The 24,203-nt window shown below is 45.8% G+C and overlaps 1 protein-coding gene across 1 annotated transcript; it reads right to left on the reverse strand.

The window, feature by feature from the left end:
• Positions 1-1,969: 1,969 nt before the first annotated feature.
• On the reverse strand, positions 1,970-12,626 carry galr3 (galanin receptor 3). The gene is made up of 2 exons (XM_033013127.1): positions 12,272-12,626; positions 1,970-2,720 (listed from the first exon to the last, which is right to left on the reverse strand). Exons 1-2 carry the CDS (start codon positions 12,616-12,618, stop codon positions 1,970-1,972), a joined length of 1,098 nt encoding a protein of 365 aa, XP_032869018.1. The 5' UTR covers positions 12,619-12,626.
• Between the last annotated feature and the right edge of the window lie 11,577 nt (positions 12,627-24,203).

The following is a 24,203-nucleotide window of genomic DNA, read 5'->3' on the forward strand; positions in this document are numbered from 1 at the left end:
CACCAAATGTTTATTTTCACACTTTCACCAAATGCTAAAGCTTTCTTTGTAGAAGACAGACACAAAAAGCTGGAGTAACTCAGCGGGACAGGCAGCAACTCTGGAGAGAAGGAATGGGTGGCGGTTCGGGTCGAGACCCTTCTTCAGACCATATTAGAATTTGCAAGTAGACAAAAATGCTGGGGAAACTCAGCGGGTGCGGCAGCATCTATGGAGCGAAGGAAATAGGCAACGTTTCGGGCCGAGACCCTTCTTCAGATTGTCTTTAAAGATGCAGGTGTAAAGCCGTGGATGTTTTCAAGACGTCGCAGGTACCAAGACAGTGTACATAGAAACATAGAAACATAGGTGCAGGAGTAGGCCATTCGGCCCTTCGAGCCTGCACCGCCATTCAATATGATCATGGCTGATCATCCAACTCAGTATCCCATCACTGCCTTCTCTCCATACCCCCTGATCCCTTTAGCAACAAGGGCCACATCTAACTCTTAAATATAGCCAATGAACTGGCCTCAACTACCTTCTGTGGCAGAGAATTCCACAGATTCACCACTCTCTGTGTAAAAAATGATTTTCTCATCTCGGTCCAAAAAGACTTCCCTCTTATCCTTAAACTGTGACCCCTAGTTCTGGACTTCCCCAACATCGGGAACAATCTTCCTGCATCTAGCCTGTCCACCCCTTAAGAATTTTGTAAGTTTCTATAAGATCCCCCCTCAATGGTGTACAGAGGGAGACAAGCCCATGTTAAGAGTCCCAGGCGAACCAGAAATCTGTGTTTTCCCAAATCTCACCCCAGGCCAGAGCTGCGTAACACTCGACTAATTCAACAGAAACATTTATTTCTGAAGCAACTAACTGAATCAAATCAGTCAAATACTCCCTACTTCCTGACATGATACCCCACTACAATACATAAAGCTGCTTGAAGCTAACACACTTGCAACAAGTCTGCAACCTGCTGAATAATATGAAGCTGGGGAAAAGTGTCGGGAAGTCTTGTTAGTTAGTGTCAATGGTGTGACTTTCTCCCCGTTTGATTCCATCCTTGTTGTGGTCGGGGAGCTTGTGTGTCTCAGTCACCCCTAGAGCAATGCCACACCACATTAGAATTTGAAGGTAGACAAAAATGCTGGAGAAACTCAGCGGGTGCGGCAGCATCTATGGAGCGAAGGAAATAGGCAACAAAATAGGCTCTCCTGTTAGGGTCTCCCATGCTGGGCAGGTCGAAGGGTAGAGGTGAGATGAAGAGCGATCCACTGGTCCTCCAGGTTGGAGATTGAGCGCAGGGCTAACAACCCTGTCTCGTGAAACAAACATGTTACGGAAACAGCAACTGAAGGAATCAACACCACTGAGTGGAGGACCTTCGTTGCTGCCCTACATGCCAGGAGGCAGAATAGGCAGTAAGTAAGTAAGTATCGAAGACTATGCATGTCCCGAATTGAACAGTCAAGTGGCAAGATGGTTAATGACAACTGCATGATTAGAAATGCAAAGGCTTGCACCCAATTACTTGAGTTCTTCAGTTAGACAATGGGGTCAAGGAAAGAGCGTTCACGTCGCAGGCCCTGTTTCAACCAATCTTTCCACCACCACGTACAAGAAGCACAAGAAGCGACAAGACAGACACCATTGTGCAGATGTCGAGAAGTGTGTTCAGCTCTGGCTGAACAACTTCTAATCTTGTGTGTGGACTCGATAAGAAGAAGAAGTTAGACAATAGACAATAGGTGCAGGAGTAGGCCATTTGGCCCTTCGAGCCAGCACCGCCATTCAATGTGATGTTGACCTTCAAACCAAAGTGCCTTTTCACACAGTGGAAACCCGTTGTAATCAGATGGCTCCATCAAAATTTGCTCCTACTCCAAATCCAACGCTACTGAAGGAAATCAGTGAACGTGCCAGAGATACGGTGAGAACAACATTCCTCTCAGACTTGCATTTGCTTTCTGGCCGATGGATAATGTCAGACCTCGTGCCTCTGAGCTGCTCCGGGCTCTCCAAGCACCACCAGGTTGCTTTCCACCAGCGCCGAGCGACCGACCATGTAGTTTTGTTCGTTGGTCTGGGAGATGTCGGTGGAGGCAGGCTGGAGCCCAGTCACGGTGTTGGCCACATGCAGGACGTGCACTTTGTTGAGGGCCTTCTTCTTCAGCAGGCAGGTGAAGACTTGCTTGAACCGTTTCCGGAAATGTTTGGATATCAACGCGTAGACGATGGGGTTGAGGCAGGAGTTGGCGTAGGACATGCAGTGCGCGATGAGCCTGAAGGCGTAGGTGGCCTTGTTGAAGGGGAAGTGGCCGAACCAGAAGCACATGATCACCACATGGTGGGGCAGCCAACACAGGCAGAACAACACGGCGACTATGATAATCATCTTGGTCACCTTCCGCTTGGCCTTCTTGGCTTCCGACACCGTCTCAATGGGATCCACCGATGTCCACAGGTACTTGATTGTCCGGGTGTAGGCAAAGCTCAGGATCGTAACTGGGATAACATACCCGAAAACAAACGAGGAAACATCCATGACCTTTCTCCTCTTGTCCGCCCAGATTGGCACGCAGACAGGCACCCCATTGTAGAGGACAATCTGGTAATAATTCAAGTAAGGCCCAGCTAAAACCATTGACAACGCCCAGATTATTCCAATGGCAATTAAGGCATTGCGCGCTGTGCGAAGATCCCTCGATTTCAAGGGGTACCTGATGGCAAGGTATCTACAAACAAAATAAAAACAAAGGGGTTCTTGAGAATATTGTGAATTGTCATAACATATTTTTACATCATATTATTTAATAGAAACATAGAAACAGAAAATAGGTGCAGGAATAAGTAAGTAAGTAAGTTTTATTTATATAGCACGTTTTAAGTCAACTCGCATTGACACCAAAGTGCTTTAAATAAAATAAATAATAAGTTTCCATGCCATAGAAAAAGGTTAAAAAATAAAGAAAATGGACACAACATATTATAGAGTTCAACACAAACGTCCCCCCACAGCAGAATCAAACATTTCCACTGACACCAGAAAGTTAAGTCCTCTTCCTCTGTGAAACACCCGAGGTTGGGGCCCATTTGTGGCCTTGCAGCCACCCCGATAATCTTCAGGGCCCTCTTGCCGAGAACATGGAACTCCAGCGTCGGGTGAAACATTCCTCAGCGGCTTGGAAAGTCTGGAGCGGCTGCCTCCTCCCCGGAGACCGGGACACTCGTGGTCCTCAGGCCGCGTGAAGAGACGGACTGCGGGCAGGCTGCCATACACAGACTGCGCCCACTCCTGCACATCCGCCATCCGGCCCTTCGAGCCTGCACAATATGATCATGGCTGATCATCCAACTCAGAACAGGGCTGGATCAGTATCAGTCGCAGCTCCATGATCTATTACCACCCACCCTTGGCCCTGCCCAACCTCTGGATCCTAGAAACATAGAACGTAAGTGCAGGAGTCGGCCATTCGGCCCTTCTAGCCAGCACCTCCATTCAATATGATCATGGCTGATTATCCAAAATCAGTACCCCGTTCTTGCATTTTTCCCCATATCCCATCCTCAAATGCCCATCCTTGCTCATTTTGGTGAAAGTATAGCAACACAGAGTGGTTAGAAATGATAAGAGGCTGATTTATTGATTGAAAGATGCGGCATAGAAACAGGCCCTTTGACCCTTTGCCTAAGTCCATGCCGACCATCAATCACCTGTTCACACTAGTCCTATTCTAAAGGTATTCAAGAAGGAACTGCAGATGCTGGAAAATCGAAGGTACACAAACATGCTGGAGAAACTCAGCGGGTGCAGCAGCATCATAGATAAACCCGCTGAGTTTCTCCAGCATTTTTGTGTACCTTCCTAATCTAAAGTTGTGTCCTTTGATTCTGAGGCTGTGCCCTCTGGTCCTAAATTCTCCCATTACTGGAAACTTCCTTTCCAAGTCCACTCTATCTAGGCCTTTGATTATTCGGTAGATTTCAATGAGATATCCCTTCACCCTTCTAAACTCCAGCGAGTACTGGACCTGAGGCTTCAAATGCTCATCATAGTTTAACCCAATCATACTTGTAAACCTCTTCTGGACTCTCTCCAACACCAGCACATCCTTCCTCACATATATGGGGCCCAAAACTGCTCACTATTTTCAAGATTCAAGAGAGTTTATTGTCATGTGTCCCTGATAGGACATTGAAATTCTTGCTTTGCTTCAGCACAACAAAACATAGTAGGCATGACTACAGAACAGATCAGTGTGTCCATATACCATTGTATAAATATATACACACATGAATAAATAAACTGATAAAGTGCAAATAACAGATAATGGGTTATTAATGTTCAGAGTTTTGTCTGAGCCAAGTTTAATGGCCTGATGGCTGTGGGGAAGTAGCTATTCCTGAACCTGGTCGTTGCAGTCTTCAGGCTCCTGTACCTTCTACCTGATCACACTAGTTCTATGTTATCCCACTTTCACATCCACTCCATACACACAGGGGGCTATTTTGCAGAGGTCAATTAAAGTGCAAAAGTACACATCTTTGGGGTGTTGGAGGAAACTAGATGAAGAGTGTTGCAAGCTCCACACACAATGCTCTTGAGGTTCATAGCAAAAGGATTTGAGTATAAGAGCAGGGAGGTTCTACTGCAGTTGTACAGGGTCTTTGTGAGACCACACCTGGAGTATTGCGTACAGTTTTGGTCTCCTAATCTGAGGAAAGACATTCTTGCCATAGAGGGAGTACAGAGAAGGTTCACCAGACTGATTCCTGGGATGGCAGGACTTTCATATGAGGAAAGACTGGATAGACTTGGCTTGTACACGCTAGAATTTAGAAGATTGAGGGGGGATCTTATAGAAACTTACAAAATTCTTAAGGGGTTGGACAGGCTAGATGCAGGAGGATTATTCCCGATGTTGGGGAAGTCCAGAACTAGGGGGTCACAGTTTAAGGATAAGGGGGAAGTCTTTTAGGACTGAGATGAGAAAATCATTTTTTACACAGAGAGTGGTGAATCTGTGGAATTCTCTGCTACAGAAGGTAGTTGAGGCCAGTTCATTGGCTATATTTAAGAGGGAGTTAGATGTGGCCCTTGTGGCTAAAGGGATTGGGGTATGGAGAGAAGGCAGGGATGGGATACTGAGTTGGATGATCAGCCATGATCATATCGAATGGCGGTGAGGGCTCGAAGGGCCGAACGGCCTACTCCTGCACCTATTGTCTATGTTTCTATGAACGAACCCAGGACATTGTGAGGCAGCATCTCTACCAGCTGTGCCACCGTGCCAACCACAGATCGGAAGGTTTTGGTGTGGAGCGTAACTCTGGCTGATCTTGTAAGTAAACGGGCTGGAATTAACCCCGCGGGTTCAGCAAGCAACCAAGAAGGCAAATAGTGCGTTAACCTTCATTGCACGAGCGTTTGAATATAAGAGGAAGGTCTTGCTCCACTTATATTGAGCCTTGTTAAGACTGTGTCTGGAGCACAAATTGATCGTTTATCAGGTATTCAGACATGGAAACCTGCTCTCCTCCCCCAGAGGCAACTACTTCTACCCTAACTTCCATCTGTTAATTGCAAATGTTATCTTTTATACAAGATGTAGTTCACATCAATGCCAGAGGCCGCTGGATTAATTAAACAAAACTCTAGTTATTATTCATTTATTATTCGTTGTGGACTCCGCAGGCTGAGCCAGCATTTAATTTACTATCTCTAATTGCCTTTAAGGCGTCGTGAGCTGCCCTCCTTGAACTGCTGGAGTCCTGGAGATGTGATTTCACCAGTGATTCAACTGGTATAATTGCAACACAAGAATATTGTGACTGCAGCCCATATTTTGATTTTATTTGTATTTTACTGATACCGCATAGAAACAGTATTTCAGCGCCCGGAGTCCATGCCGACCATCGATCACTTAGACACATAGAAATATAGAAAACAGGTGCAGGAGGAGGCCATTCGGCCCTTCGAGCCATCATTGTGATCATGATATCCCTTGATTTCACTAGCCCCTAGAGATTCTTCTTCTTCTTGTGCATGGCGTGCACAGCCTAAAGTTGTAGGACAACTTGTTCTATTTGATCTTACTTGATTGTGCACGCCAGGTTGATTGCATTCGTCGAAACAGGGCGGACCACATGAAGGTTGCAATCTTCTACCCGCCCCTAGAGCTCTATCTAACTCTCTCTTAAATCCATCCAGTGACTTGGCCTCCACTGCCCTCTGTGGCAGGGAATTCCACAAATTCACAACTCTCTGGATGAAAAAGTTTTTACTCACCTCAGTCTTAAATGACCTCCCCTTTATTGTAAGACTGTGGCCCCTGGTTCTGGACTCGCCCAACATTGGGAGCATTTTTCCTGCATCTAGCTTGTCCAGTCCTTTTATAATTTTATATGTTTTATAAATTTCTTGTACTTCAATCTCTTTTCAAGGAAGGCCAACATGCCATCCGCCTTATTTACTTATTGTGCCTGCCTGTGTCTTCTGAGGCAGCTCACTAGAATCCATCAGCATTTCACACTCTTGTAAAATGTTCCAATTTCTCCTTCTCATGATCTCACATTTTCCACATTATGCACCATCAGTTGCATTATTTTGCCTATTCACTTCCCCTCTATATCTTTTTTGTGGATTGGTCACAGATCTCCTTCCCACTCAGATATACATTAATGCCCCTGTCCCACTTAGGAAACCTGAACAGAAACCTCTGGAGACTTTGCGCCCCACCCAAGGTTTCCGTGCGGTTCCCGGAGGTTTTTGTCAGTCTCCCTACCTGCTTCCACTACCTGCAACCTCCGGCAACCACCTGCAACCTCCGGGAACCGCAAGGAAACCTTGGGTGGGGCGCAAAGTCTCCAGAGGTTTCCGTTCAGGTTTCCTAAGTGGGACAGGGGCATAAGGCGTCACGGAATGAGTGATCCAGAGATTCTAGACAGGTGCATGGATAGGACAGATTTGGAGGGATATGGACCAAGCGCAGGCAGGTGGGACTAATGTAACTGGGACATACATGTTGGCCGGTGTCGGCAATTTGGGTCGAAGGGCCTGTTTCCACGCTGTATCACTCTATGTCTATATATTTATATTATTGTATATGGACACACTGATCTGTTTTGTAGTAAATGCTTACTATGTTCTATGTGCTGAAGCAAAGCAAGAATTTCATTGTCCTATCAGGGACACATGACAATAAACTAACTTGAACACTTGACTCTATGCTGCCTGTCCCGCTGAGTTACTCCAGCATTTTGTGTCTATCTTCGGTTTAAACCAGCATCTGCAGTTCCTTCCTACAACTAAAGAGTCAAGAGTGTTTTATTGTCATGTGGCCCAAGCTAGATAGGGCTCTTAGAGATAGCGGAGTCAGGGGATATGGGGAGAAGGCAGGAATGGGGTACTGATTGGGGATGATCAGCCATGATCACATTGAATGGCGGAACATGCCTTAAATACTAATATCGCACAAAGGTGAATGGGTCTCGACCCGAAACGTCACCCATTCCTTCACGCAGAGAGTGGTGAGTCTCTGGAACTCTCTGCCACAGAAGGTAGTTGAGGCCAGTTCATTGGCTATATTTAAGAGGGAGTTAGATGTGGCCCTTGTGGCTAAAGGGATCAGGGGGTATGGAGAGAAGGCAGGTACAGGATACTGAGTTGGATGATCAGCCATGATCATATTGAATGGCGGTGCAGGCTCGAAGGGCCGAATGGCCTACTCCTGCACCTATTTTCTATGTTTCTCTCTGGAGATGCTGCCTGTCCCGCTGAGTTACTCCAGCATTTTGTGTCTACCGCACAATCTGAAGAAATAGAAATGCTTTGATTTTACGTCAATTGATACCCCTTGATAATTCACATCGCCTCTGCTGTTACATAGATACATAGAAACATAGAAAATAGGTGCAGGAGTAGGCCATTCGGCCCTTCGAGCCTGCACCGCCATTCAATATGATCATGGCTGATCATCCAACTCAGTATCCTGTACCTGCCTTCTCTCCATACCCCCTGATCCCTTTAGCCACAAGGGCCACATCTAACTCCCTCTTAAATATAGCCAATGAACTGGCCTCAACTACCCTCTGTGGCAGAGAGTTCCAGAGATTCACCACTCTCTGTGTGAAAAAGTTTCTTCTCATCTCGGTCCTAAAGGATTTCCCCCTTATCCTTAAGCTGTGACCCCTTGTCCTGGACTTCCCCAACATCGGGAACAATCTTCCTGCATCTAGCCTGTCCAACCCCATAAGAATTTTGTACGTTTCTATAAGATCCCCTCTCAACCTCCTAAATTCTAGCGAGTACAAGCCGCGTCTATCCAGTCTTTCTTCATATGAAAGTCCTGACATCCCAGGAATCAGTCTGGTGAACCTTCTCTGCACTCCCTCTATGGCTATAATGTCCTTCCTCAGATTTGGAGACCAAAACTGTACGCAATACTCCAGGTGTGGTCTCACCAAGACCCTGTACAACTGCAGTAGAACCTCCCTGCTCCTATACTCAAAAGGTTGTTGGTGGTGGTTTTGGTGGTTTTGTTCTGAGGCGTTCATATGTGGTCAGATCCGAGCTTTTATCAGTGGATCTGTGATACACGGTAATTGTCAAAGACAAGATGTTTTTGCTGCAGTACTTCAGGTAATTGGCAACAAGAACCAGACACTGAGAGGCGATTGTTGCACATGCAGAATATTCTCATGGTGTGCGATGCTTTGGAAGGCAGGTGTAGTAATTGCCAAGGGGGATATTTGAAGGGAAAGTATGCAACTTTGCAGGGGAAATGTGAGATTGATAAAAATACATCTCTTGAAAATACTGCTGCTGAACACATCATCAGTGATGTAAGCTGGGGTCGTTGGGTGTTTCGGGTCTTTCAACATCAGACACCCTCACCCAGGCGACCCAGCCGTGGTTGATCAGACCACGACTTGTGTTCAGGTGGCATTCGCTCCTCCCCATGGACCTCCTCTCCTGATCCAGAGCCATCTCGAGGCCTTCTCCGCTGCCTCTGTGGTGTTCTTGATGGCCCTTCTCCTCGCCACTCCGTTGATGCCCAGCGCACTCAAGGCTTTGCCCTGCAAAACCTCTGCAGCCAACCTCGATGGGCGTACACCTTGCCTTCCAGCCCTGCTTACGGGAGTCTATGACCAGCTTGGTCATCTTCCTCTCGTGGGCCTCCTCCAGACGGTCCTCCCACCCCACTGTCAGTTCCAACAAGATGACGTTGTGTACTTCAAATGTTTTTTTTCTCTGGACCAGAGCAGGCCTGTAGGTCGATGGACTCCATCAACAATTCCATTGGGGTTTCAATCCATGGTCTAGTGTGTAAACATGAAAGGTTTCGGCTTCTGCCTCAGGGGTTTTCTCTGAAGAAACTGTGCTGGTGTTGGTGTTGTGCGGAGGAAGGAACTGCAGTTTTACACCGAAGATAGACAGAAAATGCTGGAGTAACTCAGCGGGACAGGCAGCATCTCTGGAGAGAAGGAATGGGTGACGTTTCGGGTCGAGACCCTTCTTCAGACTGATCTGTCATTTACACACCTTACCCTTCCATATCTCTGTGTAGGAAGGAACTGCAGATGCTGGTTCAAACCGAAGATAGTCACAAAAAGCTGGAGTAACTCAGCGGGACAGGCAGCATCTCTGGAGAGAAGGAATGGGTGATGTTTTGCGTCGAGACCCTTCTTCAATCATTCCTTCTCTCCAGAGATGCTGCCTGTCCCACTGAGTTATTCCAGCTTTTTGTGCCTACCTTCATATCTCTGTGTCTTCCCTCTCCCCTAACTCTCAGTCTGAAGAAGGGTCTCGACCCGAAACGTCACCCATTCCTTCTCTCCAGAGTTACTCCAGCAATTAATGTCTATCTCTGGTGTTGGTGTTGTTTAGGGTCCCTGAGGACCATCATATCACCGCTGTTCCTATTGCAATGTACACCGCTAACCTACAGCACAGATATAGGCAAATCTGTCCCAAAGGTTTTTCATAAAAGTGTTTCTTCACTGCAAAGCTTCAGCTGGTCAATTACCACAAGCATCGTAACAAGAAGCATTCTTTGGAATGCTTCTTCACATTCCACCATAACCACATGCAGTGAGATTGTAGCTAATCCTCCCCCTCCACTACCCCAAGTCTCCCCTCATCTCTTGGGTCATGTTTACCTTCCTATTCTTTCCTTCCTTGCACCTTTCTCCAACGTCTCCACGCCAACGAGTGCTTTTGCCTCCACTGTTCCGTCTGGCGGACAGTTGCGCTCCAACTCATCGCTGGATAAAATCTTTTTCTTGAGTTTAGGTTTATTAGTAACGATCCAGCTTTAGGTTTCTGGGCACACACATTTCGGAGGACATCACATGGTCCACCAACACTGCTGCGCTGGTCAAGAAGGCACAGCAATGACTGCTCTTCCTAAGAACATTGAAAAAGACTGGTCTTCCCCAACAGCTGCTGACAACCTTCTACCGCTAAACCACAGAAAGCATACTCTGTGTGGCATCTCTGTGTGGTATCTCAGCTGCACGGAGGCGGAGAGGAGCGCTCTTCAGCGCGTCGTCCACAGGGCGCAGAAGATAATTGGGACACAGCTACCCGCCTTGGAGGGCATCTACCACACACGGTGCCTCAGGAAGGCCGTCGGCATCCACAAAGACTCCTCACACCCTTGTAATAGTCTGTTCGAACTCCTACCTTCCGGCAGACGTTACAAGGCCTTCTACGCCCGCACCTCCTGACTCGGGAACAGCTTCATCCCCAGAGCTATAGCTGCTCTGAACCGGTCCTGCTGAGTGCCCCCCCGGGTTGGGGCTCTTCTTCAGACACTAGAGTCTGAAGAAGGATTCCCAACTTGAAACTTTTTAAGAAGGAACTGCAGATGCTGGAAAAATCGAAGGTAGACAAAAATGCTGGAGAAACTCAGCGGGTGAGGCAGCATCTATGGAGCGAAGGAATAGGTGACGTTTCGGGTCAAGACCCGAAACGTCACCTATTCCTTCGCTCCATAGATGCTGCCTCACCCGCTGAGTTTCTCCAGCATTTTCGTCTACCCAACTTGAAACTTGGCCCAGAGATGCTGCCTGATGCACTGAATTGTCCAGCACTGTGTGTGTGTTCACACAAGATTTTAGCATTTTGATTAGTACGGATGTCGGCGGTTATGGGGAGAAGGCAGGAGAATGTGGTTGAGAGGGAAAGATAGTTCAGCCGTGATTGAATGGCGGAGTAGACTTGATGGGCTGAGTAGCCTAATTCTGCTCCCATAACTTATGAACTTATCTGCTGTTTAAGAAGGAACTGCAGATGCTGGAAAATCGAAGGTAGACAAAAATGCTGGAGAAACTCAGTGGGTGGGGCAGCATCTATGAAGCGAAGGAAATAGGCGATGTTTCGGGTCTGAAGAAGGGTTTCGCCTGAAACATTGCCTATTTCCATCGACTTCTCCAATTTTTCCGGTAGCCCTTGCTGTCTCCTCCCCTTCTCAGCTCTCCCTCAGCCCTCTGGCTCCTCCTCTTCCTTTCTCCCTTCTTCTCCCCCCCTCCCCCACCCTACATCAGTCTGAAGAAGGGTTTCGGCCCAAGACGTCGCCTATTTCCTTCGCTCCATAGATGCTGCCGCACCCGCTGAGTTTCTCCAGCACTTTTGTCTACCTTCGATTTTCCAGCATCTGCAGTTCCTTCTTAGAACACTGCTGCCTCACCCGTTGCCTCGGCCGAACGCACTATGGGAACTTCACTCGCCCCCCTGCAGGAACTATACATCAGGAGGTGCAACTCCAGAGCAAAAAAAATCATGGGAGACCCCTTCCACCCCTGCAACGGACTGTTCCAGTTGCTACGGTCAGGCAAACGCCTCCGTTGCTATGCGGTGAGAACGGAGAGGTTGAGAAGGAGTTTCTTCCCAGAGGCCATTCGGACTGTAAATGCCAATCTCACCAGGGACTAACTCTACTGAACGTTCTTCCCTTCATTAATTATTATGTAAAAAAATACGTGTGGTATGATTGTATCTATAATTTGTTTGGTTGTTTGGTTGTTTGTCTTTTGCACAAAAGTCCGCGAGCATTGCCACTTTCATTTCACTGCACATCTCGTATGTGTATGTGACAAATAAACTTGACTTGACTTGACTTGAGTTTCTCCAACTTATCTGCTGTCCTGGCGCCTCTCTGGAGAGACCACGTTGGGGAGTAAATGCTTGACGGGGATTGAAGCTGGTTGTTCTCTGAAAGTTATTTCTGCTCCACCTGACCTGACAAAAGTCCTGACAAAATGGGCCTGTGAATGGGCTTACCTGTCAACAGATACAGCAGCCAGCGTGAAGCTGCTGGCATACATGGTGAGGTAGATGAAAAAGTGGACCATTTTGCACATGAAGGAGCCAAACAGCCACCCATCCAGCATGTAGATAGTGGCTTGGAAGGGGACACAGAACACGATGAAGAAGAGGTCGGCTATGCTGAGGTTTAAGATAAAGAGGTTGGTCGTGCTGTAGCTTGTCTGTCCATTCCTCAGTAACACCGCCAGGACCAGGCCATTCCCCACAGTCCCAAGAAGGAATATCAGCGAAAAGATGACTGGAACTATGAAGCTGCCGGGCCTAAAACCCAGGCTTTCAGAGACCTTCCAGTCATCCGCCATCTTGTTGTCGAGGAGAAGGTTTTAAAGACGCGATGGCTGATGAAATTCTGCAAAGAGATAAAACAACAAAATTAAAATAGACAATAACATGATCGCAATTGTTGCTTTCTGCTGCCTACTTGTTTTGGTTGACAAGGTCTCCCTCAATGCCCATAGAAGCAAGTTCCCCGAGATAAAGGCTTAAAGCCCTGTGCCACGGTATGAGTTAATTCCAAGAGCTCTCTCTCCCGAGTTTGCCCTGATTCGAACTCGGAGATTTACGGTAATGGTACTCGGGGCTCTCGTGGACATTTATCAACATGTTGAAAAAATCTTCACGAGTCTTCCCGTTCATACCTGCCGTTAGCGAGTCTTCCTGAGTACCTGTCGTTAGCGTTACGTGCCGCTAAGAGACGTCCCCGAGCTCCGATGTACCCGCTATGTTCATTCTCCGTGCTTACCACGAGTTTGATTTTTTTTTTAACTGGGGAGAGCTCTTGGAATTATCTCGTACTGTGGGACAGGGCCATTAGAGGGCCAGGGCAGTCTGGCTGAGTGCTGGGTGGGACAAAGGTGCCAGCATGTGAGAGATTCTTGTAACTGTGCTCACTTGCAATGTTTCACACATATGCCGCCTCTGTAGAATTAATTGGCCAGCTCATCTCATGGCCTCTGACAAGTTGTTGAAATCAAGAATTTATTGACATTCAGGAGAGCAGTGAAATGGAAAGTATAAAATAATAAAGCTGCCTTCTGCATGGACTTGACAACACTCAATTATTGCTTCCTTTGTATGTTAAAACATTTCAATGTCATGGTTTCTTTTGAAACCATACCATTGTTTCATAGCCTTGCCTTAGAGATTTTCATAAATTTGTCATAGAGGGAGTACAGAGAAGGTTCACCAGACTGATTCCTGGGATGTCAGGACTTTCATATGAAGAAAGACTGGATAGACTCGGCTTGTACTCGCTAGAATTTAGAAGATTGAGGGGGGATCTTATAGAAACGTACAAAATTCTTAAGGGGTTGGACAGGCTAGATGCAGGAAGATTGTTCCCGGTGTTGGGGAAGTCCAGAACAAGGGGTCACAGTTTAAGGATAAGGGGGAAGTCTTTTAGGACAGAGATGAGGAAAACATTTTTCATACAGAGAGTGGTGAATCTGTGGAATTCACTGCCACAGAAGGTAGTTGAGGCCAGTACATTGGCTATATTTAAGAGGGAGTTAGATGTGGCCCTTGTGGCTAAAGGGATCAGGGGGTATGGAGAGAAGGCAGGTACAGGATACTGAGTTGGATGATCAGCCATGATCATATTGAATGGCGGTGCAGGCTCGAAGGGCCGAATGGCCTACTCCTGCACCTAATTTCTATGTTTCTATGTTTCTATGAAAGGCGACAAGAAATACATGAACCCATCCAGTTGTCAAGCATGACTTTCCAATATTCATCGGCAGACAAAAGCCTTGTTTGTGGCATATAAAGGGGGTTAATTAAAGCAATTATGTTAATTTGGACAACAAATTAAAATCTTTTTTTTTTTAATACAAATTAAAATCAATGGATTAGTGGATGCCTGTCAAGATAGACCCCATAGGTTCATGCAGCGTGGAAACAGGCCCTTCGGCCCAACTTGCCCACACCGGCCAACATGTCCCATCTACACTGTCTGTGTTTGGCCTATATCCCTCTACATCCATGCACCTGTCTAAATATTTCTTAAATGTTTCGACGGTACCCTCCTCGACTACCTCCTCCGGCAGCTCGTTCCATAAGCCCATCTCCCTTTGTGTGAAAAAGTTATCCCTCAGGTTCCTGTTAAATCTTTTCCCCTCTCACCTTAAATCTATGTCCTCTGATCCTCGATTCCCCTACTCTGGGCGAGAGACTCTGTGCATCTACCCGATCTATTCCTATCAGGATTTTGTCAGTGTTTCTCTCCTGTTTCCTGCCATTTTGAAGCAGTTAACAAAATCAGCAATATGCCAGAATTATCTCCTATCTGCTCTACGTTAGAATTTGTGTTTGAGGGCATTAGGTTCCAAGGGCACTGGACTTCCAGGAGCTCAGCATGGGTGAAGCTCAACAGACTTGGTACTGGAGTTGGGCGTTTCAATGCCAGCGTGTGGAGATGGCTCCCTCCACCAGAGCCCAGCCTGTGAATGTGGAGCAGAACAACAGACAGACAACCATGTCATCTCTGGGTGCCCGCTCTACCACCCACCAAATGGAGCTCAGCAGGCACGGAAATCGCTATCAAAATATGGAGGGGACCGGGCGGGACACAATTTCTTGACGGCCGCGCGCGCATGCGCACACTCACACACACACACGCGAGGCTTTGGAGGCTCAATCCAGCGCTAAATGCAGCTCAACTCTGCCTGTCCCGCCGGGTTAACCTACAGCCCTGCCTGGACTGACGGGACACTAGCGCTGCTCTCCGCACTGGCTGTAAGCCTGGGCCATATTTCCCGCAAGTCCAGGCAGGGCTGTAGGTTAACCTGGTGGGACAGGCAGAGTTGAGCTGGGTTTAGCGCTGCTTCTCTGCGCTGGCTGTGGGCCTGGGGGCACCGCGCCCGTCTGACTCCCGACGTCTCTGGACACCCCCGGGCGTGGGGGGGGGGGGGGGAAGGCACTCGGGTGGGGACGGGACAGCGCCGGAGAGCCAGCCGGGATCGATCCTGGCTGCGAATGAGGCGCAGGTCTGTGCCACGTCTCCCTCCTCCAATCATCGCGCTGAATCATCATGTCCCGCTCCCATTGGCTGCTGACCGACGTCTCTCTCGTCCAATCGGCGCCCTCGATCATCAGTCCCACCCCCAGTCTCACGGTTTTAAAATCCGGATTACAAAAAAGGGGGGGGGGGGGTTGTCCCCCTCCTCTCAAAACAGAGGGGGGGGGGGGCGTGTGTCCCCTGTCCCCCCCCGGGATCTCCGCCCTTGGAGCTCAGGGACTGGCAGACATTGACGCCAACAGAGACAACAACCCTGGCTGCTCAACACCCGGCTTGAGATCTAACTATTCCTTTGGTTTATGTTTCATTCGCAAGAGGATAAAGCATTATTCTCATCTCAGCAAACGGCAAACTTAAGCAGAGGTGAGGACAGGCTGGGGACCTGCTCATCAGGTTGAGCCAATGTCTTACACCGGAGCCTCCAGCTACCTTGCTGAAAATATTAACACAGAGAAGTAAAAACCAAGGCACATCCTTCACAACTAAGAACCCAGACATTCAGTTACCACAGGTACATGTATCACTAAGAGAGCTTTCAAGGAATAAATTGCAGTTGAGGAACACTTATGTGCTCAATTATAGTATATTTGCTGTTCAATTTTTCATTTTTTTCCATTGTCATTTTTACCACAATCCTATCATTAAACGCTCACACCAGTAACATTAGAATCTAATCTGAATCTAATCTAATTATTATTTTATCATGTTTAACTTCCTAGCTGCTAATGTGGATGTATCTACCTCAGCATTTCTTGCCCTTTGGATCCATGCTTTGATTTTTAAATACCGACAATTTAAATTTTGTATTAATTTTTCACGTTTGTACACTTGACTGATAATCACTGCGTAGATATCATATATGCTATCTCAAAACACACAGAACAATGCACGCATTTCAAATCATATAACTACTGATGTAAATACTTATACTGACGGTCGCATCCATATAGATACAAATATATAGATGCATGTAGACAAATATCTGGTTTTATACATGCATAGATGGATACACACTGCTAGATTCACAAAGGGAACACAAACATATTCTGACATGAAGGCTCAGAGATAAAATATACACAGATACTATTATAAAACAGACATAAGTATCCACATACATTAAAGGATTCAAACAATAATGGAAATCATTTTAAATTGTAAATATAAATGGAAATTAATAATGCTGCTGATGAAAATGACACTGCAAAATAATGAGCACAATAGGAACGACAGCTTCACATTCCAACTTACAATCAGTGAGTGATCGCCAAGGAATTAGATTTCACTCAGCCAAGAGTCTGCAAGTTACAACGAATCCCCATGATAGAGCCCTTCAAAAGCAACAAGCTTCCATCTCGCTCAGAATACCAACACTTCCCTTACCCCTTTTGTTCGTTGAATACTGTGAGCTGTCAGTCCGGTATTCACGCCGTTGTTCTGACACATCGGAGGAAGCAGGGATGATGGTTTCTCTCAGTTGGACCACATATTCATCTTGTGGTTTCAAAAGCAGAGAACAGTGGACCAGGGGTGCTGGTGAATAGGAAAGCAAATCAGCATTAACTCCTTCACTGGCACATTGGATCACTTAATCTTCCCAGAGGCCAAAAACATTAGTAATGGTCTTGCCCACAGACTGAAAATTAAAACAAATATTTTGATACATTTCACGACCAAGTCCTTATTTGGCCAAACCCTCGATTGCAAGGGTCCATTCATATTCCCCCTCCACCCACACTCAATCCGTTCTCTGTGGTGAACCACAAATTAATTATTCAAATGCCAATTTGCTTGTGGAAGCTAATTCCTAGATGCTAAATAGTTTTGATTGAAAGATACAGCAGGGAAACAGGCCCTTCAGCCCATCGTCAATGCTGATCATCATTCACCTGTCCATGCTGGTTCTATGTTATCTCATTTTCACATCCACTCCCTACACACTAGGGGCAATTTACAGACAGTCAATTAACCTACAGCCCCGTATGTGTGTGGATACTTATGTCTGTTTCATAATAGTATCAATGCATATTTTATCTCGTCAGAATATGTTTGTGTACCATTCAAATCTGTGTATTTGTGTATCTAGCAGTGTGTATCCATCTATGCATGTATAAAAACAGATGTCTGAAGAAGGGTTTCGGGCCGAAACGTTGCCTATTTCCTTCGCTCCATAGATGCTGCCGCACCCGCTGAGTTTCTCCAGCACTTTTGTCTACCTTCGATTCTCCAGCATCTGCAGTTCCTTCTTGAACCTACAACCCCGCATGTCTGTGGGATGTGGGAGGAAACCGGAGCTCACGTGATCACGGGGGAGAACCTGCAAACTCCACACGGACAGCATCCGAGGTCAGGATTGAACCCTGTCCTCTGTTGCTGCGAGGCAGAAGCTCTCCCAGCTGTACCAGTGTGCCACCTATAATAATAACCGATGTCCTCCAGCAAACTAAATTTAGAAAATAGGTGCAGGAGGAGGCCATTCGACCCTTCGAGCCAGCACCGCCATTCATTGTGATCATGGCTGCAAATTTGAATGCAAAGAAGCAGTAACGCTTTAACACTGGAAGCTCCTTACACACACACGCGCGCACACACACACACACACACACACACACACACACACACACACACACACACGCACACACGCACACGCACACACGCACACACGCACACACGCACACACGCACACACGCACACACGCACACACACACACACACCAACACACACAGCTACTGCTACTCCACTCCATCAACACCTGTCATATTTTCATTAGAAGGTACACAAAAATGCTGGAGAAACTCAGCGGGTTTTTGTCCCAAAGACATGCGGGGTTGCAGGTTCAAGAAGGAACTGCAGATGATGAAGAATCGAAGGTAGACAAAATTGCTGGAGAAAAACACAGCGGGTGCGGCAGCATCTATGGAGCGAAGGAAATAGGCAACGTTTCTGGACGAAACCCTTCTTCAGACACTCTATTTTTATACACGCATAGATGGATACACACCGCTAGATACACAAATTCTCCAGCATTTTTGTTTACCTTCGATTTTCCAGCATCTGCAGTTCCTTCTTAAACATATTTTCATTAGATCTCACTTTCCTTCACTGTCCGAAACACAATTCCATCTTAACCAATTTATAGCCGAAGCCTCTCATTCCAGGAACTGTCTGAGGATCTCTGTCCTCTCTCCCAAGCATCGACATGCTTCACTGCAGTAAGTGCCTGGAACGTCTCCCCCCCAAGTTTGGAGGGACGAGAGACATTCATGGGAGGGATTAAATACCATAAACTGAGAAACTGGTTTGTCAGCGACATGCTTATTTCCAGTTCAGCTGTGAGGAATTGGCTGGTTTCAAATCCTGGTCATCAGTTCTCAAGGGACAGTTCAGATTCCAGCATTATATCAGCTGACAGGAGACAGGGAGTGTTGGCAGCAGCTGATAAATGTTTATCCTGAATGATTTGTGAACTTACCCAATACTCACATTCACACATCTTCAACTAATCCCTGAAGATATGATCTTCCTCTCCTGGATTCACTGCAAGTTCCACACCTCGCGATCTTTCCTTCACCAGATGCTTCAGCAATCTCTTCCACTCTCTCTGTAATCACTGTCCCGTAGCCATCGGGTGTTTCGGGTCTCACAACATCAGACACCCTCGCCCAGGCGACCCAGCCGTGGTTGATCAGTCCCCAGCATCAACCACCCACAGATCAGCCCTCTTAATCCAAAGCCGCGCCACCTATGAACAGTGGGACCACAAATCGTGAAATAGCTCTTATCCAGAATGTTTAGGTACCTGCTTCTTATGAGTTAAAGGGCCTGACTCAATATAAGCTACTGCTGGCACCAATTCCTGTCAACTTTCCAATATCTCATTGTTACTGATCAACCCATCCCACTACCATTCCTGCCAATCTTCTCCAGGCCTTGCACATTATTCTGGGCATCACCAGCCAACCACCCCCTGTTGCCTTCTTAACAAAGGTCCACTAACCATCTCCTCACCAGGAACCCACTCCCCGCAACCTCTCCAGGAATTCCTCTCTACATCCTTAACCAACTGATCATGTGTCCTTTGTGCCCTCCACTCTCCATAGGGTTGGAGATTGTTGAGGAATGGTCTTTGCGCAGGTTTACATGCATGAGGCTAATGCGACTGGATGCGATGATTTGCGTCTTGTATGCAGCAAAAATACTGGCAGCTGAACTGTGTGCCCCCTGTATCACCCCTATCACTTTTAAAGAGGTTCTTCTGCAGTTGTATAGGGCTCTGGCGAGACCACATCTGGAGTATTGTGTACAGTTTTGGTCTCCTAATTTGAGGAAGGACATCCTTGTGATTGAGGCAGTGCAGCGTAGGTTCACGAGATTGATCCCTGGGATGGCGGGACTGTTATATGAGGAAAGATTGAAAAGACTAGGCTTGTATTCACTGGAGTTTAGAAGGATGAGGGGGTTTCTTATAGAAACATATAAAATTATAAAAGGACTGGACAAGCTTGATGCAGGAAAAATGATCCCAGTGTGGGGCGAACCAGGGGCCACAGTCTTAGAATAAAAGGGAGGTCATTTAAGACTGAGGTGAGAAAAACGTTTTCACCCAGAGAGTTGAGAATTTATGGAATTCCCTGCCACAAAGGGCAGTGGAGGCCAAGTCACTGGATAGATTTAAGAGAGAGTTAGATAGAGCTCTAGGTAGGTATGTTGCAAAGCCTACCTGAAGTGTCGCTGAAAATCTGTCGCTGCGGGTGTGCGCGACTTTGGCGCCGTTTAGAGGGGGCGGGTTTAAAACGCGATTTTCTCTAGGCTGTTCCAATCGAAGATATTCAGCCTTGTAAAACATTAACGAAAAATCGCTGAAAATCGTCGCAAAAGCTATTATTAGTTTTAAAGGCCTTGAATAATAGTTATAGTAGTTTAAAAATCAATCTCTAATCCCGCGACCGCCAGCAACCGCAGGGTCTCATAAAGCAGACAACTGAAGGTAAGCTGTATATTTTTACATTAAAAAGGGCTTCTAAAGATCCCTTTATACAAAGTTTAATATTGCGAGCAGCTCATTTTGGGCCCATTATATCCCGCAGTATTTTTCTGGGCATTTGGGGGCACAAATCTACCGCAATGTGAACGTTCTAAACCAGCGCGTTCCACAGGGACCCACTAGAAAGCTGATTTAAATGGGCATTTATTTACAGCAATTGAACACTAAATTCCTTCCATTTGGTCTATAAATTAATGTAAATGAGATTTAAAAATCATGTTTTATTGTGAATTATTTGTGAATATTATTTGGACATTTAGGCTATTTAAAAATGTTAATCATTTATTAAGAAATGGATAGATGTTTAGATCTAGTAATTGAAGTCTGAAATTAGCTACAATTAGGTAACTAACTAATTATATGCTTTAATTTCAGGTCATCCAAGTAAGATTATTTTATATTTGTTTCAGAATGCTTCAATCTATGATAACTGAAAATTTCATTCAGTTCTCTTAATTTTTAAGAAAGTTATGGGCTTTTGACTGTTCACGATCACAGCTTTTTTGTTATGTCCATAGAAAATCAATAGGGAACAAGATGCTCATTTCCGAGTATGAAAATGGCCATAACTTTTTAAATACTTGAGATATGAAAGTGAATTAGGTGTCAAATTAAACTTATTTTTATGCTTTATCTGATGGGATAAATTGCAGACTTGATTTTTAAAATCTCAAAATTTTGTAACATAGCTACTCTAGGGGCTAGTGGAATCAAGGGATATGGGGCGAAGGCAGGCAGGGGTTATTGATAGGGGACGATCAGCCATGATCACAATGAATGGCGGTGCTGGCTCGAAGGGCCGAATGGCCTCCTCCTGCACCTATTTTCTATGTTTCTAAAAAATTTAATTTACGCGACATAATTTATGTGTCACGACGCGCGGCGCCCCAGGATTTTGGGATCTACAAAATCTTCGCGCGACATCTGCGTGACACGCAAATGACACCCAAGTGGGACAGACCCTTGACTGCTTCCCCGCTTATTTCCTTTTATTACATACATCATGTTTGACACAGACATTGTGGATCGAAGGGCCTGTTTTTGTGCTGTAATGTTACATGTCCTTTGCTACAATCTCCCCTCATGATCACAAGGCCATAATTCTCTGCGAGCCTTGTCTTTTTAGCCTGAAAACCTTCCAAAACCCAACCAAAAGGCCCGCTGGGAAAGGAAACGAAGGAGTTATTCTGTGAGTTTACAGCCGCAGAACATTCAAAAGCTTTTAAATCAATGATGCAGCGTTGATGTGCCGCTATGTACTGTAGAGGACAGAATCAAACCTCGAAGGTCCATTATGTACATGCCAAGCATCAAATATCAACCTAATCCACCTGCCACAACTCAGTACTTGCTCCACTGCCTGCTATGCCTTGATGATTCAAGTGCTCATTTAAATTCTTCTTAAATTGTGTGGGAGTACCTTCCCCCAGAGTCCAGCCACCCCTGAATGAAATAAAAAACATTTGTCAAATCTCCTCTATATTTCTTACTCCTATCGGTAAAACAATGCTGTCTAGTTTTAGACGCCTGTGAGAAATATAGGCAACCAAATTGTACAGAATAATCTCATTACCTCATCATGTTTCAGTGGTGATGAATGAGGAATTGACATTAGCATCAACTCCTACTTCTGAAGAAGGGTTTCGGCCCGAAACGTCGCCTATTTCCTTCGCTCCATAGATGCTGCTGCACCCGCTGAGTTTCCCCAGCAATTTTGTGTAACTCCTACTTCCTGTCTGTTTTCCTCAAATTGTTGCTATGTGCTACCTGATCATAACGTCATAAATTCTAGGAGTAGAATTAGGTCATTCGGCCCATCAAGTCTACTCCGCCGTTCAATCATGGCTGATCTATCTCTCCCTCCTAACCCCATTCTCCTGCCTTCTTCCCATAACCTCTGACACCTGTACTAATCAAGAATCTATCTATCTCTGCCTTAAAAAAATATCCACTGACTTGGCCTCTACAGCTTTCTGTGGCAAAGAATTCCACAGATTTACCACCCTCTGACTAAATAAATTTCTCCTCGTCTCCTTCCTAAAAGAAAGTCCTTTAATTCTGAGGCTATGAAATCTAGTTTAGACCCTCCCGCTAATGGAAACATCCTCTCCACATCCACTCTATCCAAGCCTTTCACTATTCTGAATGTTTCAATGAGGTCTCCCCTCATTCCTCTAAAATCCAGTGAGTACAGGCCACTTCTTCTTCTTGTGTATGGCGTGCACAGCACAGACAACTTGTTCTATTTGATCTTATTTGATTGTGCACGCCGGGTTGATTGCATGAGTCGAAACAGGGCGGACCACGTGAAGGTTGCAATCTCTCACCCCGAGTACAGGCCACTCATCATAGGTTACCCTACTCATTCCTGGGATCATTGTTGTAAGCCTCATCTGGACTCTCTCCAGAGCCAGCATATCCTTCCTTAGATATGGTGCCCAAAATTGCTCACAATATTCCAAAAGCGGCCTTGCCAGCACCTTATAGAGCCTAAACATTACATCCCTAGTGTAATGTAATGTCAGGGGATTAAATATTTACACTCAAGCCTCTGGGATGAAACTTGAAGTTATATATTAGCTAGCCACAACTTTGCTTCTTAAGCAGTCCTTGGACTAGAGGGTGACCTTGCGAGAGCATGGTGTTGACTGGTCTACAGAGGGGGCAATAGGTGGCCAACAGGGCAGATGGGACAGTGGTTTAAGAGATGGTGCATTCCTTCTGCCAGTTTCAAAACAAGTTTATGTGTGATATAGACGCTTGGCCCCAAAGGTCTCCATAACATCCCAAGCTGGGTACAGGTAGTTCTGCTATAAAACATGTTTCCATAACATGAATTGGATAGAATGCAAGTAGCGGAAACATAGAAAATCGGTGCAGGAGTAGACCATTCAGCCCTTTGAGCTAGCACCACCATTCAATATGATCATCCAAAATCAGTACCCTGTTCCTGCTTTCTCTCCATATCCCTTGCTTCCATTAGCCCTATCTAACTCTCTCTTGAAAACATCCAGTGAATTGGCCTCCACTGCCTTCTGTGGCAGAGAATTCCACAGATTCACAACCCTCTGGGTGAAAATGTGTTTGCTCATCTCAGTCCTAAATGGCCTAACCCTTATTCTTAAACTGTGACCCCTGGTTCTGGACTCCCCCAACATCAGGAACATTTTTTTCTGCATCTAGCCTTGTTTCTTGGTTTCTTGGTCCTCCAAAATATTCCAAATGGAATTTAAACTGGAGGTGGTGAAGGGAGGGCTTAAGCCAGAAAGGGTTATTGGGAAGAAAGAGCTACTTTAAATTTAGTTGCATCTGGTTGGGTAACCATAGCAGGGTGGAGATTATTCCATGCTTTATTTTGTGCGGGGGAAGAACGAATTGCTGTACACATCCGTCTTTGTAGCTGGGATCACAAATTGCATTGAATGCAATAGCCTGTCCAATCCCTTAATAATTTTATAAGTTTGTATAAAATCCCCTCTCATCCAACTAAATTCCAGTGAATACAAACCCAGTCGACCCATTCTTGAATGTCGACCATAAATTTGGAAACTCCATTTAGATTTTATGGACCAAAATGGTTCTAAAGTTATCTCATTTGGGAACTATAGAACCACTTAAAAATTACTTTGAAAAGTAACAAACAGTAAAAAATGTCTTTGATGTAAACAGCACAAGGGAAAAAGGTTTCTATGTAACCTTCCCACAGTAATCAAACTCAGTAGCTACTTTAACAACAGATGGCCATGGAAATTGATAAGCATTTGCTTTTAATGACATTTGTGCAATAATATTCTATTAAACAATGTAGAGTACAACCTTTAATATTTTTT

The sequence above is a fragment of the Amblyraja radiata genome, chromosome 38 (genome assembly GCF_010909765.2).
Source record: "Amblyraja radiata isolate CabotCenter1 chromosome 38, sAmbRad1.1.pri, whole genome shotgun sequence".
In the NCBI taxonomy this organism is placed as follows: Eukaryota; Metazoa; Chordata; class Chondrichthyes; order Rajiformes; family Rajidae; genus Amblyraja; species Amblyraja radiata.